We start from the raw sequence: 15,617 nt of genomic DNA, 5'->3' as shown, positions 1-15,617 counted from the left end.
ACATATGAAGTGTTCATCAAATAAAATAGAATTAGTTTAGGCTATAATTGTTTAATGACATCATGTAATAACGAAGGAAGAACTTAAAACTTTCGTCAGCTCAATGAAACATCGATGTGAAGCTATAATAAAAAATAAAGGCTACCCTACTAAGTACTGATAACTCACTGCAGTCATCAGCATCTAATGTATCTCGATAATTATTGCCACTCAAATTTTTTTGGATTACAAATATTTAAATTTTGCTTTTTGTATTGAAATCAGCATTAAATTCTCTTTAAAATAATATGTAAGAATTTGCATTTTGTGAAACGTTACATTTTCTATAAGCATAAAAAGTTAGAAAACATAAAAAATTTCAAAAGTATCCACAATTTTGGCCACCACTGTATGTGTGTATATATATAAGTATTATTTTATGCAGTTTTGAAGATAGTGAAAAGACTTTCGATTTCGTGACGTCGTTTTATTTCATTTTGGAGAAGCAGGCATATGTAGAAGCAATGAGCACACACAGAACGACACAGAGAGGAATGAGGAAAAAACTCTTGGTCATTTTATCCCTGGTCTTATATAACCTGAGAAATTGATAGGGAAAATATTTCTTCATAGTGCTAATATATAATGAGATTTCGGGATTTTCGCCACACGCGTCGACGAGGTAAGGAAAAACATTGGGAGGTTTTAAAAATGAATTTGTCTCGTCAGCGGTATTTTGTTCCTTCACGCGTAGTATGGCAAAGTTTGGCTTTTAGCCGATTCAGCAATTTTACAAAGCTACTCTTGAATGAATTAAGTAGAGAAAGTGGAATTGGACCAAGAAATAAGAGAATGAACTTACTATGGGCTAAATTAAGATATAAAACCTCGGAAATTAATTAAATTAAAATTAGAATTAAAATATCATTACATATATATAATATATGAATTCTGCAAATTTATAACTCTCAGAATTCATGTAATTGCCTTTGCAGCTATTAATAATTCATTAATTGCTGTAAAGGTAATTGTTCTTTCAAGATGTAAAGGATAAATTAAGCAACTTTTGAGATTATTTGGAAATTTTTACTTGTTAATTTTATATTACAGATGAGCCTCTATTTAACCGTGTTTCATCTTTCAATTTTAAAACTTCGTTAAAAAAAGTTCATCGAACAAAATTTCTAAATTAATTCATAAAATTAAAATTAAAAAGAAACTAAAATTTATATATACTTTGTATTGTCTTAAGCAGTTATCCTAAACTGTAGAGTGTTTGTAATCGTGCTTTGTGCTGATTTAAGATAAAAAAAATTATTAAAAAACCAATTCATTCTTTTGTGAGATTGAAATACATTGCTTGTAACAATTTCTTGAAACTGCAGCCATTTGGTATAGTCCCCCTCAGGAACTCACCTTGTATAGATGAATACAGGTATCCGAATCACAAGGTTCCCAGGTATTTTTACTTCCTTTCCGTTTATCTTCTCCTAAATCTTCTGTTATCTCCAGCTTATTTCCAACCCACGAAGGCAAAGTGAGGAAGCTCTTTATTAGAAGCTGTCCATGGTAAGTCAAAAATCCTATATATTGGCCGTGCTTGGTAACCCATTGGACAGGTGATGTACTATGGTCTTCATTGTATCAATTCGGCTAGAAGTTAGCCATCTAAATGGTTAGTCTACTAGGGATCCAGTGAGGAAGTCACTTTGTCGGGTTTGGCGTTAAGGGTAGTCACATCCCTGGTGTAACTTCGAGTGTATTGGATTCGTCTAGTTTTATGATAAGCACCGATGCTGGAAATATCCAAAACTGGTGGTTGTCGTCCCTTATTGAGCCCTGTGACGGACGGTGCCGTCGGACCTGAGTTTCTATAAATGTACGAGCAAAATAGAGTTTGCTCCTTTTGGTGGGCAACAATTTGCATTGAATAATTCATAGTAGCAAATTTTCCAGTCTTTTTTGTCATAAAAAGAGTTTCCTAGGTAAGCAAGAATTTTTATTCAGTCGCTCCTTTAGTAGTTGAGAAAGATCTCACTAGTAGGTAGTGAAGTAAAATTGTTCGAAAAAACTTTATTCTGGTGATTTGCTAGTCGAAGTAAGACCCCTGTTATTGAAGAGCAAAAACAATCACCGCAACTTTTAATATCCCACTTCAATCAGTAAACTTAATATTAAAGAATAATTAAAAAAGAGGCATTTTGTTGTTGGGTTAATTTTGAAATCTTTTATTCCACGATATTAAGTACTTCTATCAATGGTAGGTTCTTAAAGAACAGCCATGTAAAAAGATAGCATTAATTTTCTTTTAGACATGGTATAAAATCATTAGTGTTTGTGACATTTTAATACTTTAGCCGATTTTTAGTGAACTTTTTATCTCGTTCTTATCTTACCTTGCGTGTAGTTTTCCAGATATATTATATTATTTAGACGATTGATCTTTTATTCAAAGATTGCTAAATATGTTTGAGTTTTACCATTTGATTGCACACTTTAGTCAAACCTGACTTTTGCGTCATCAAACCACAAGCAAACAACCGTTCCTATTGTCTTAATGGATGCTAGCTTTACTGGCGTAACATTTGTCATATTTTATTGAATATTCGGCTAGCACAATGTCATCAACATTGTGGAAGAAATGAGACAACTCTACATCTTTTATCATTCAATAAGGTATGCAGTCGACTGGTTAATTTTTATAATTTTCATAGATGAAAAATCGCCGGATTCTTCAAAAAACATGAGGAAGGCTTTGTTAAATAGAAATTATCTTACCAAATATAAAAAAATTTTAAAGCATGATAAATGTCGCTCAAAAACAAGTTTTTACAGAAAATTTCGTTGAATAGAAACCGTTAAACGGAATTTTATTGAATATAGACTCGCTTGTTTTAGTATTATTTATACGAACCGAGTTCGAGATGAATAGAATATTGAAGCCAGAATTCATTCAAAGTGAAATGGATGAATAATCAAAAAATTGTCTTTCTCAGTTTTACTTGTGCAGCAATGTGGCATATTTTTCCTCTTATATATGTAATCTTTTATTCTTCACATGATGGTGAAGAATTCTGAAACACTTTCCATGTATTTCAATATGATTGACTTCAAACTATGATTTTTTTTCTAACCTGGATAGATGAAACGAAAAAGAATTTTTTTCACATGAAATTCCAATGTGAGGCTACATTTTTGTTAGAGCATTGTATTAGAGCGTGGATGTATTCGTGAAAACAGCTGTCTTTTTTTTTTTTTTTTTTTCACAGCTAACGATCCTTAAATTATGAAACTGACAATTTGACTTGTTAACAATACCTTGACATTGGGAATGAAGTGTTTCAGATTCAAGACTCAGTTTCATTAAAGATTAACTGATATATGCGGTCTATTAAATTCGTCGTAAGTCAGACACCTTCTTGCTGGTGTAAAATGGAATTTTAGAGAAAGGTACTAGCGCAATTATTGTGTTTGTCATCTGACCACTGTTCAGAATTACAAAAACAGTCCCAAAATTAACCTCATGTAGCTTCAAAATGTGATGTTAATCTGTATATACTAAACTACGCTGTTAATTAATTTTTTAGAACCATTTTATTCCTCATGTTGAATTGTCGGCCAGTAAATATTAAAATAATCTGATCAAACTTTTACTCAGAAAAATAGCTTTAATTCTTATCCCACTTGCAGTTAAATGCATTCATGCGAATTCTTGAAAAACATTTCATGTCACTAGTAAGTGGCCGTTGCTTTTTCGTTTTTCAGTTACTTTGAATTCGAGCTTCTTGATAATATACACGCATGTTCACTTGGAAAGATGAAGTTACAATGCATTTTCTCTTTGATTTAAAATTATTATTTATAGATATCACGATTAATTACACTCTCTTCTGTCAAGGATTTATTTCTGAATTCAGTCTCTGCATCTCATCATTGTTTATTTTCGGTTTTCAAAAAGCAGTTCACAATAATTTTGAATTCAATAAATTTTTCTGCTGTATTATGTGAACGTATACTTTCTAAAAGACACAATCTTGATTTATCAAATACTGGAAATTTTCTTTTCTTCTCATTTTAAAAACATGAATTTTTTCAGTACATCAACACCAGTGTCTTTCTTGACTTTTTTATCTTTAGAATATTTTTCATATCATTTTTTTTCTTTTTCGCCTGGTTTTAATGTTTTTTTCATGATTACATAGTACACAGCATAAATTTATATACATACTTTATCAAACGATATTAGTAATTTTATTTCAGAGGAGAAATTTGAAAGGAAACTTTTCAAGATAGGAAATATCAATTCAGTTTTTAGTTGTAGTTTGCAGTATTGCGATTGTTTAATTTACTATTTGTAAATATAGGACTCTTATTAGCTGAAAATCCATTTAGTGCATGACCTGCTAGTATTAGACAAAATGTAATGTTGATTAATACATAATTTTAGTATGAAAAATAAAACTGCACTTCCCTAAATTTAAAAAATTAGGTTTTGTATTGCACATTTTTAAAATTTTAAAAGTTGCATGACTATTCAGTAACTATGTATGCATGAATTTTAAATTGTAATTATTCTTCAAAACAGGCAGCTTTGGTTACATGAAATTGAAAATGCATACAAAATTGTGAGGCTTCATTATTTTCTTGTTGTATTAATCTTGTATATTTTTGTATCTGAATCTTATAAATGTTTTTCTTTCTTAAAAATTGGTTTAAATAGAAAATTATGAAAAATTAGAAAATGATGGAAATTTTACATGGTTATATTTATACTGCTCTGCACTGCAGTTTACCCTCGTTTTTGTTATCCTTTAATTATGTGAACTTTTTTTTCTTTTTTTTTTTTTTTTTTTCTTCTTTTGTATACCATATTGTGGATTTGTTTTATTCTCTAGAAGAAAAGTCTTAAAAAAAAAGAGAGAGATTTTGTAGATTTTTACTAAAAGCAAAACAATGTATACATTGCCATTGCAGTTCTTTATATTTCATATAACCATATATTTCATTCTGTTCTAAAATATCTTTATGCCTCCTAGATATCTTTAATGAGCAGCAGATGTTTGCTGTGATTGAATTGGAATACGGAGGAAAAGATATGACATGTTTTGTAGTAAGTTTTCAATATTTTCATTATTGCATTTCATGAAAAGGACCTTTAAAAATGTTTGAATATTAATGAAAATTATTTGTGTGATAAATTAAAATGCCTCCAGATGGAAAAAGTAACACAAAATTCAAGTAGTGAAGCAATGTAACAAATACAAATGTACAAGGTGTCCCCATAAGTGGAGAAAATATTTATTTCTTCGAAACCCTTGCAATCTGGATGTATACTTCCAGTTACAAAGCTTCATATTTTAAAAAACGTTTAATTGTATGAAAGTGCTGAAGTTCATTGAGAAATTGGAAATAAAAAGAAACAAATTGCAGTTTTATACTGCCTCCATAATATAAAAGCACCATTTAGTCAAATGCTATTTTTACAGAGTACAAAGTTACTTTTTTTATTATCTGCAAAATTTGCAGAGAAATTAAAATTAAATTTATTAACTTTACCTCTTATTCATATCTTGGACTGTTGTTTGATCAGGTCTTTCTATGTACAATTCAGGGATAATATAAAAATTCCTATATGTTATTAAAAAGTTGCAACCAGAAAATAATAACGTCTTTATTAAACTTTATTATATTTTTAAAATGATCAAACAACACTTTAACTGAAGTATATATATTGATTATTCAAATGTGCACTTTTGACACTGATACATGGCTGCATTCTTCTAACAATGTTTGTGACATCTAGCAAGTTTCTTTAATTCGTCATTAAAGGTCTTCTAGGTTCATAAGAAGTGTGTTATAAACAAATGACCTTAAGCAACCTTATAAATAAAAGTGGCGGTGTGAAGTCAAATGATCTAAGAAAAAATTCAGAAAGCCCTTGTAAGACAATTCATCTGTCAGGGAAATTTGCAGTCAATTATCATGTGGGGATGCCATGTGATTGCAATCATGCATGAGGAAGTATTGCTAATGACAATCCATCCATTTATTCAGAGACAGTACCATTCGAAACTAACTGAATTTATCTGTCAACATTCAGTGTATTGTTACAAAATGGAATCCTCCAACAAGTTGCTGAAAATGTCATGATATATATTTATAGAAAATTTCTACTGATGACGAACATCTCCTATAAAGAATGGATTTGCATAATTCGGAAAGGGATTCCTTTGATTTATTGATGCTTCCATCTAAATTAAAACATTTCTCAGGAAAAAAGAATTAGATTAGTTGGGCATAATTACAGGTCTCTAAACATTGATCATGGTCTGATTGTAACTGCCTATGGAAATCACAAATATTGCATGTATGTTAATTGTTGCTTTGAAGTATTATCCCCAATGTTATTTTTGGCGCGTCGAATGCTGCACTGATTGTTTGTACACTAGCATGATAGGCCAAAATGTCTATTTGTTTGTATCCTTTATGTGATGCTTTAACCTCCATGGGAAAGTTGGGATCATGTAGTTAGACGCACCCTGTTGGTGATCTGCTTATTGAAAAAGGTAGTAAGGCATGAAAGGCTGTCAGAGAAAGAACCAAATGGAACTTACAGAAAGATTTTTAAGTTTTTACCAACAGAAAAATAAATTGAAATTACAACAAAACTTTTGCTGTTGCAAGAGTCGGGATACAAAACAGTTCAGTTAAACAAATAAACACATATTAAGCAAATGTACAGTGCCCAAAGGAAAAGTTTAGCTTCTGCTTAGTATTTTATACAATAAGCAAAGGAAAAGCCGAATAACACGCCTTTAAATAAACAATAGGTGACATATACCAGTATATATTAGCGTCCACCGCCGTCTGCAACGCTGTATGTAGTTAAAAATATCCTCGCTGTTTTGCTCTAAGTCAATATCGGATTCGAAATAGCAATATCTATTGTGGCGTCTAGCGACTGAAACAAGTTTTCTTATGTTTAAATTGTATAATTGATCGGTGTGCGAATAAACTAAAGCATGATTAAATAGCAAAGTTGAATGTGGTTTCTAGTTTTTGATTCATTATATTCTCCCTTCTTAGTCCAAATTGAAGATTATGGCTTTATTTTTATTTTTTATTCGCCATTGCATATTTGTCTGTTAATGGATCACTATCTGTTTCAATCCGATTTTGATTTAAGTGTCCGTGAACATTATGAATCGAAAAGATTCCATTGCAAGAAAACCAAACTTCTAATGATATTATATATTTACATCTGAAACGTATTGCAAATAATAATTTTTATTAATTCATTAGCTCTCTATCAATGTACATGAAATTTCCTATTGCAGCTTTCTTTCGTTAATCTGTGACTATCTGATCTGAGATATTATTTACAGAATAACAGTCCTTCTAGACAACAATATCTTTTTGCATTTTATAATAACCAAATACCTACTCAGAGCAATAATAATACTGGGTGCGTAGCGGCATGAAAAGTGCTTAAATTTGAAAACCATTTTTGAGCAAGTGCCTGATTTTGTAACAAAGTCCTTAAAAAGTGCTTAATTTTCTCGAGAAGTTAAATTTTATTCGTTTTGTTTCTTCAAACTTCGAATACGATAATCTGAAAGTAAAGTCGTAAAGGAAGAAAATCAAGAAAAAGGAAGAACTAGGACAAGGATTCCAGGCTGAAATAAATCCAGGAGTGTCAATACGTATTAAGGTAACACTCGCGAGACTTTTTTTCCACTCTCTCTTTTTTCAACAATGAGCATTGAAATACTAGAATAATTATCCTAAAGGGACTGTACGAAATATGTACTGTGCAATACTTGTTGCGGGTCGAAAAATGTTCAATTTTTTTAATTTCTGAAACACTAAAAAAAAATTTTTAATGTTTGAGATATTGAAGGATTTATTTAAGTTATGTCTTGTAAATGTATCTTTAACCTTTTATGTGTTGCTAAAGAAGAATACGCAGATTTGTACGATCAACCGAAAACAAAAATACAACAGGATGAGTTGGATGCGCGAAAGAAATATATCGAACATGGGAGAAGCTGCTGTGTAAAAAATTGCATTGAAGCTTCTTTAATACGTTACTCATTTGATCATCATTCTCTTTAATATGTTGTTTTGGAGGAATCCTTTGAACGATTTATTAAGTTGATTTTAATGTACTATACTGAAATGTAATTAATTGCGGTGTTTAGTTATGTTAGTCGATCGTGTGAAATCTAGTATGAGATTTTAAATTGAAGCCATAAGTTTTTAATGATCGTGATGTCCTTCACGGTGAACTTTTTAAATGACCGACTAATCTCGCTTAGACTAATCCCGCAAAATTTTAATTTTTACCAAGGGAGCGAAAAAAAACACGTCAGTTCTAGTGCTTAAAATTTAATGAAATAAAATATATATATATATTTTAAACATTTTTATTCTTCAGGGTTTAGTTACTATAATTTTATAACGATTTTCTCTTTTTATAATTCTTATTGAATCCCCCCCCCCAGTGAAATCTCCCTTTACATATAAAAGTTTGACCCGTTCGAAACAGAGCAATGCATCTTAAATTATTGAAGTTAGGAACATGAAATTTAGGTAGTTATGTTTGGTATATTAGAGGCCGACTAAACACGGATTCTTCAAAATTTTAATTCGAAGTTGAATAAAAAAATAAAAATAAAAAACAATTTTAACATATTTTCACAATAACATCAAAACATATTATTGCACAAAATTTATTTTAACTCTGTTTTAAAGGCTTGAAAAATAGCTTTTCAATGATAAAAATTTTGCTTGAATGAATGCATTTTTTTCTTTTAAGTTTAATTGAAAAAATAGAAACAGAATGTTAATGCTTTGTCGCCGTAACATCAAAGTATCATCACAGAACAGTTATTTTTACTTCATTTTAAAAAGTTAAAAAAAAAAATTCAATTATACTAGTCTTGTTTGAATGAGTGCATTTTTTCCTCTCCAGTTTCAGTAATTTTTGACAAATTAGTTTTGGACATAATTTATAACAATGATTTATATTATGATGAAATTCAAAACAATGTCATTGATTCTTCGAATCGTCACGTCGTGTTATTTTACCGCTATTAAATTCATAATAAAGGGAAAAAATGTTTTCTTTGCTTTTATCTAAACTTAAAAAATTTTAAATCAGTTCATTGAATAAGTTTCTTCATTTGAGTTTTGTTAAATTTTGAAGTAGTGCGATATGTTGTCTCATGCTTTCTTCAAAAAATACTTTATAAAATTGCTTCAACTAACATTTTTTTTATTTTTATTTTACTTCTAACTACAAAACTGACTCTTTTTCAACTTTACGAATTTGTTTCCATTACTTATGGAAACTAGAAGTTGTTAAAGCATTTCTATTTCTTTTCAAAATATCTAATCACATTTTTCTGCAATTTTTTTAAAAGCTAAAATGATCATGATATTTTTTTTATATATATGAGTTAAAAAAGCAATTTTTTATTAAATTTTTGGAATGCAAAAGCGTTTGAAAAAAAAAAAGACTTTTGCTAAACTTCAGAAATAAGAAGTGATGAGACAGTTTTTTTATATTCTGATCATTTCTGAACGCTGTTATTCTTTTCTATTAAAAAAAATAGTTTAAGAAATTTATTTATAACTTGGCATTGTACTATCGTCAATTTCAAGGCAGTTTTGCCAATTTTATGATGGTATCCATTTGCGAATGCTTAGTTCTTATCTTTATAAGACTGCAACTAAAATTTCTAAATATAGCTAGTTAGTATAGGGATAAATTTACACTTTCCACCCCAGCTATATCGAACCATATTTGTTGTCACATATATAAAAATCAAATGCAAACTGTTTCATCATGCTATGCTACTACATCAATGTTTTCAGAAATGATGTATACATCTAAATAAGCTGGTACTTTGTTGATTTTAGGAAACATTGAAAAAAAATAATCACAGATTTTTATAATCTTTTTTGTTTTTGTCAAAACCAAAAAGTCATAATTTGTTTTACAATAGAAGATGTTATGTAAATATTGCGCAAATACGGATGTAAATATTAAAATGTAAAAAAATTTAATTTGAAATTAATTTTGAAAAATATTTTCAATAAAAGCTATGTATTATTATAAAACAGAAAATATCATATGCCTCGAAAATATGCAGATTTACATATGTGTGCATGTACAAAGGTGCTTAATTTTTCTGGCTAAGGTGCTTAAAAAATGCTTATAAGTATTTAATTTTTGCAGCAGTTTCTCACTATGCATTCTGTAATAATCAATTGAATAAAATCGCTGTTATTTTATATTAATGCATAATATAAAAAAACAGCTAGTTGCACTATACTTTAAGAGGATAAATGCATGAACATCGTGCATATTTACTGTATTACATGAGAGGGGAAAACATTGTTGAGAGCTAAAGTCACGAGGGATTGGGACCAAAATAAATTATACACACAAAAAAATGGCATTCGTTTATTGGCAGTTAATCCTGAAATTTGTAACATTATGAGGGTGAAAAAGCAGAGGCTATACCCTACTTCTGCCTCTTTAATTTTGTATCAAATGCTTTTTGAGTTATCCCTGATTTTTTTTATTTGATTAACATATAAAGATACTTTAAAATTCTTTTAAACCAGAATGATTTATTATTACATTGGGTTGGGTGAGATGGAAATATTTTTCGTGCACACATTTAAATGTGAAATGGTGTGCATTCTTATATCTTCTCATAAACATGCATAAACTGTTTAATTTTAAAAAGCTTTTTAAGTAATGTTGGAATTGAAATTTAAAAATTTCGCAGATAGAAGCATAAAAGTTTGTATATTCACAGATTTGTGTGGAATATTTTATTGTTTGGCACTTTTACGCTATAGTGACTAAACTAAAAAAAAAAAAAATAATAATAAGGTTATCTTTTAATTAACTTCTATCGAAAGTTTTTTCATACAGATGTCTTGTCTTATTTAATGGACTTGTAATTAGAAATATAAGTGTAGGCGCAATATTTTAGTAGATAAAATTGTGTTACATCGTTTTCGATTATACACCTTTTATATAATCATTTTTAAAAGAATAAAAGAATGCATGTTAAGAATTTAAATGTGAGAAACTTATGAAATCTTTTATTTCCTTGTGTTGTTAAGTTTTCCTCTCTTTCTTTCTAAATGCAGTTGCTAATATTTGTTTTCATATTTTAGCTGAGAAATGCTGCAGAAGGTGAAAGTGTATTCAAACAAATTGCAATATCTCTAGCCATAGCTGAAGAAGCTCTATTATTTGAACACAGAGACCTACATTTGGGAAACATTTTAGTGCAAAGAAATTCCAGTAAAAATATCTCGTACGTTTTAGGAGGAAAATCATTTTCCATTCCAAATCATGGATTAGTTGTTACAATAATTGATTTCACGTTATCCCGTGTCTTTCATGAAGGTAAGCTGCGAATCGGTTGTTTATATTCATGATTTTAAATAATTTTATCGAAAAATATTTTCTACTTGATATTGTTTGACATTACAAAATAAATTAGTAAATACTATTTAATAAAAATATTTTTATTTTTTATTTTGCCCCTTTCTCTTCATACTGCATGTCATTTTTATATTCCCTTTATTATAAAACAGTAAAGATAAGGGGATTTCCATACTTGCATTCGAATTTTACTTTATGATTGTTGCATTTCCCATTCATTTCACCTCTTACATTCTGTTATTGTTCTTATTTATGTGTTGTGTTTAAAATGCATTATTTGTTCTTGTATATTGCATCATTCATTTTGCACTCACTGTCACACCAGTCTAAGATAATTGATTCCGATGATATTGATACAAGTCTCTTAACTCTTTCAGGCTGCATATTTTATAATGATATTGACGCCGATGATTCATTATTTAATCAGTCTGGTGACTACCAGTTTGAGATATATAAGGAAACAAAACTTCTGTTGAAGTAAGTTTGTGTATTTGGTTTTTATTCAAATTTTTATGTGGATCAATATTTGAGTTACCGTTTTCATAGAATTTAATTTTGAATTGTTGAAATATTTAGATTGTTGCCATAGTTTTTTCCATAGTTATAACTTTGTACATGTTCTTTATGTTTACTTTTACCTGTGGTGAAAGCTTATAAACCAGTTAACAGCTACGCTACCCGAGCAATCGCTTTTGTATCATGGTCATGTTACTGGACTGAGAACCACAAGGCCCCAGGTTCTATCCTCGCATATGAATTCGCCACATTGGTGACCTCAGACGATGAACCTTCTACCTTCGTACAGCTGTTGCGGCGCCATCTACCCACAGCAAACCAAAGTTGTCAGATTCACTTGACGCAGCAACAGCAACCACACACGCTCGCCATAACGCTTGGCGCTTCTCAAATGGGTACAGGCGCATTAGAATCGACAGCTAAATACATCACCACTCAACAGCCATTTCGTTCGTCTCACCTTCGACTCACGGGAGGGAGAGTGTGGTGAAAGCTTATAAACCAGTTAACAGTTACGCTACCCGAGCAATTGCTTTTGTATCATGGTATCATGCAACCACAAGGCCCCAGATTCTATCCTCGCACATCCCAATTCGTCACATACCCATTAAATTATACTTTTGTCTTTGTCATGTTTTGATGTTTGCTCTGTATTTTGAATTACTGTCTGTTTTTGCACTTCTTGCTTTCACCGACCTTCTTGCTAACCGTATTAGGTATCAATTCATAATTCTTAAATACCTAAAAGTGCTTTATAGATATATTTCAATATTTTGCATATTTCAAGCGAATTGATTTCATTTTCTTAAAATTTTTTTTCCCACTCCCTTGTCTTCAGTATTTAAGCAATAACATAGTATTTCTGCATAATTCTTTTCTGATTATTGATTACTAATTTATACTTGTATGCATTTCTCATTAATTCAAGACTATTTGTTGAAGCATTATTCTGTTCATTGTAAAAATTTTTGTATTTTCTCTTCCTAGCAATGAATGGCATAAGTGTCTGCTGTATTCTAATATTCTTTGGCTAACATATGTGTGCGTCAAGTTGTTGGAGTATAACTACAGTCGTCCATCTAGTAAAAAACACGAAGAAAGTTTGAAGAATATAGCTCAATATCAAGAGAAATTGAGATCTTGTCAAAATGCATATGAGTGTCTATCAAAATGTAGTATTTGTACTACACTTCCTGAAAAGGCACCAATCTCTGCCACGAAAATGTCAATGAGAGCAAAATATGTTGATCGCAAGTCTTTGCAAAAATCCACTCTGCGTCGTGCTTCTAGTGTTGCATAAAATTATATCATATCTTCATCATTAAAAGTACTTTAAACTTAATACTAAGTCATAACATTTCATTGCTTTTTATCATAAATTTATTTCTAAGAAAAAATTCCCCTGCATTACTCTGTCAAATAAATTACGGTGTTTTAATGTTTCTTATACGCATCATTTTGATATTCTTTGGAGTGCTTTTATAAATTCATGTTTAAATGTTTATTACAGAGAAAAAAGTGTCAAAGGAAAAACATGTAATGCAAAACAATTTTTCATTTTATTTCATATGCATTTTTATATTTTGTGAAAAACCACATTATAATCCATATTCTGTATTGTTTTAAAATTAATAATAATAAAAACATTTAAAAAATAGCAGTGGATTTTCTTCGTATTTTTTTATCTTACAATTTTTGAATATTTTATATTTGAAAAAATAAAAACTTTCTTAACTGTCCAAAGAAATAAAACCTGCATTTTCTTATTAAAATTTTGGGACTTTTTATCTTTTAATTACAATATATGATACTTTTATGAAGAATTGCTGCTGTTAAATAGTTAAGTTCCAGTTATCGATTGTATCCGAAATATTGTCAAGGAAAATGGTGTGTGGCAATGATATTTTAAACAATTAAAATCCTAATTAATTTCCTAATTTTATTTTAATTGAGCCTATATTAACTTCATGCTCAAATAGTCTCTTATTTCCTGATCCAATTCCACCTTTTTTATTTAATTAATCCAACACGGGCTCTGTAAAGTTGCTTTAAACAGCAGGTTCTCTCACTCCAAATAAAGGGATAAAAATCCTTAATGTTTACTGCGTTCTTTTAAAAATACCTAAATTCCCTTTCCTAAATCTACACCTGTCAAAGAAATCCCTATCAGAATCTAATAGCATAAAATCACTCTTATAATAAACATTCAAAATACTCTTATAATAAACATTTGTTATTAAATAAATAGTACAAAATATATTTGGGTAATTCAAAAAAACACACACATATTTGTATTTGTATATTTGGGAGTATATTGACACAAATGATAACAGAAGATAGCTTAGTTACAGTCAGAGGTGTAAAGAAATTATTCCTGAGGTATTTACCACCGTATTTTGATTATCACATGTCTTTAAAAGTAATAGAATCTTGGACTATTATTTTTATTCATCCACAAGGTTTGTAAGCATATTGAAATATGGAAGTATTCTGACACAATAGATAACTGAGGATTTTTTAAATTACAATCAGAGGTGTAGAAAAATTTCTTCTGAGGTATTTACAAATTTTCTCTGATTATCATGTGTCATTACTTTTATTATTTTTTTTATTTCTTAATTTAAAGATAAAGCAGTTTTACAAAGCTCGTGTAGCGCTAATTAAATAAAAAAAGATGGAAGTGGGTCAGGAAATAAGAGACATTTTTGACTGAAGTTAGTATGGGTTAAATTAAGATAAAAATTAGGAAATTGAGTTTAGATATATTGTTATTTATATATAGAAGAGGTCTATACAAACCATAATTTTTTGCTCTATTTTTTAAAAAAAGGAGTTATTTTAGAATTTATGTTTTTTGGGTGGGGGAAGTGGCCTAAAATATCGTTTCTTTTCAAGATTCCTCAATTATAACTTTCGGTGATCTTTTTAACTTCAGGTTTCTTTTCTTGTTTATCAAAATAGACCTGAAATTAACAAAAGAGTCAAATGTTTGTCTTCCTTATGATCTTTCTAATGGATGATGAGGTGAAAGGAAGTGAATCTTGAAAAAAAAAAGTCTTTAACACTTTCAACATTACTGACGAGATATCTCCGTCTTTCAGGTACTTCCACTGATATTTGATATTTGTCTTTTAATGGAGATTTTATCTAATTCATCCTGAGAGATGAAAGAGTTAAGATTAAAAAAGTAATCTTTTTAATAATACCAATTGTAAGTATCTGAAAGACGAAATATCTCGTCGGTAGCGTTGAAATTGTTAATCTTGTGGGGCCCATTTTAACTCAACGGTTTTAAGTTGCCTTTCAGGTGAAGCAGTGCTATGTCGTGTATAAAAGTCATATGTCGGATAAAGTTTAACATGTTTTAATAAATCTTCCATTTTTATACTTGAAGCTTTAAAATTGAGCATTCACTTTCCCATAGCTTTTTTAAAATTAAAAAGATTGACTTGCAAATTAAAATTATTTGCCCTTTAATCCTATTTAGATATGTATGTTTCACTTATTTAAAATTAGTGTTGATACATGGTGGTCAGACCCTAGAGGGCAAAGTGCCATCTTCAAATTATAATATGTACTTCAGTTTTTAAATCAGATTAATTCGAAATTTAAAACTATTGAATTAGAAATGTAACTTACTCTTAATTAT

The 15,617-nt window shown here is 29.6% G+C and overlaps 1 protein-coding gene across 1 annotated transcript in view; it reads left to right on the top strand.

Annotated features, from left to right (window-relative positions):
* The window catches only part of LOC129960146 (uncharacterized), a 50,810-nt gene extending 37,177 nt beyond the window's left edge, over window positions 1-13,633 (top strand). The window contains exons 8-11 of the mRNA XM_056073326.1: window positions 5,016-5,089; window positions 11,179-11,413; window positions 11,830-11,929; window positions 12,956-13,633. Of these exons, the coding sequence (XP_055929301.1) occupies window positions 5,016-5,089; window positions 11,179-11,413; window positions 11,830-11,929; window positions 12,956-13,268 (722 nt within the window). The 3' untranslated portion in view covers window positions 13,269-13,633. The remainder of the gene's footprint in view (window positions 1-5,015; window positions 5,090-11,178; window positions 11,414-11,829; window positions 11,930-12,955) is intronic.
* The last annotated feature ends 1,984 nt before the right edge of the window (window positions 13,634-15,617 follow it).

This window comes from Argiope bruennichi, chromosome X2 (assembly GCF_947563725.1).
Source record: "Argiope bruennichi chromosome X2, qqArgBrue1.1, whole genome shotgun sequence".
Taxonomy (NCBI): Eukaryota; Metazoa; Arthropoda; class Arachnida; order Araneae; family Araneidae; genus Argiope; species Argiope bruennichi.
The sequence above is the reverse complement of the archived record's forward strand: the minus strand, read 5'-3'. Positions and strand labels throughout refer to the sequence as shown.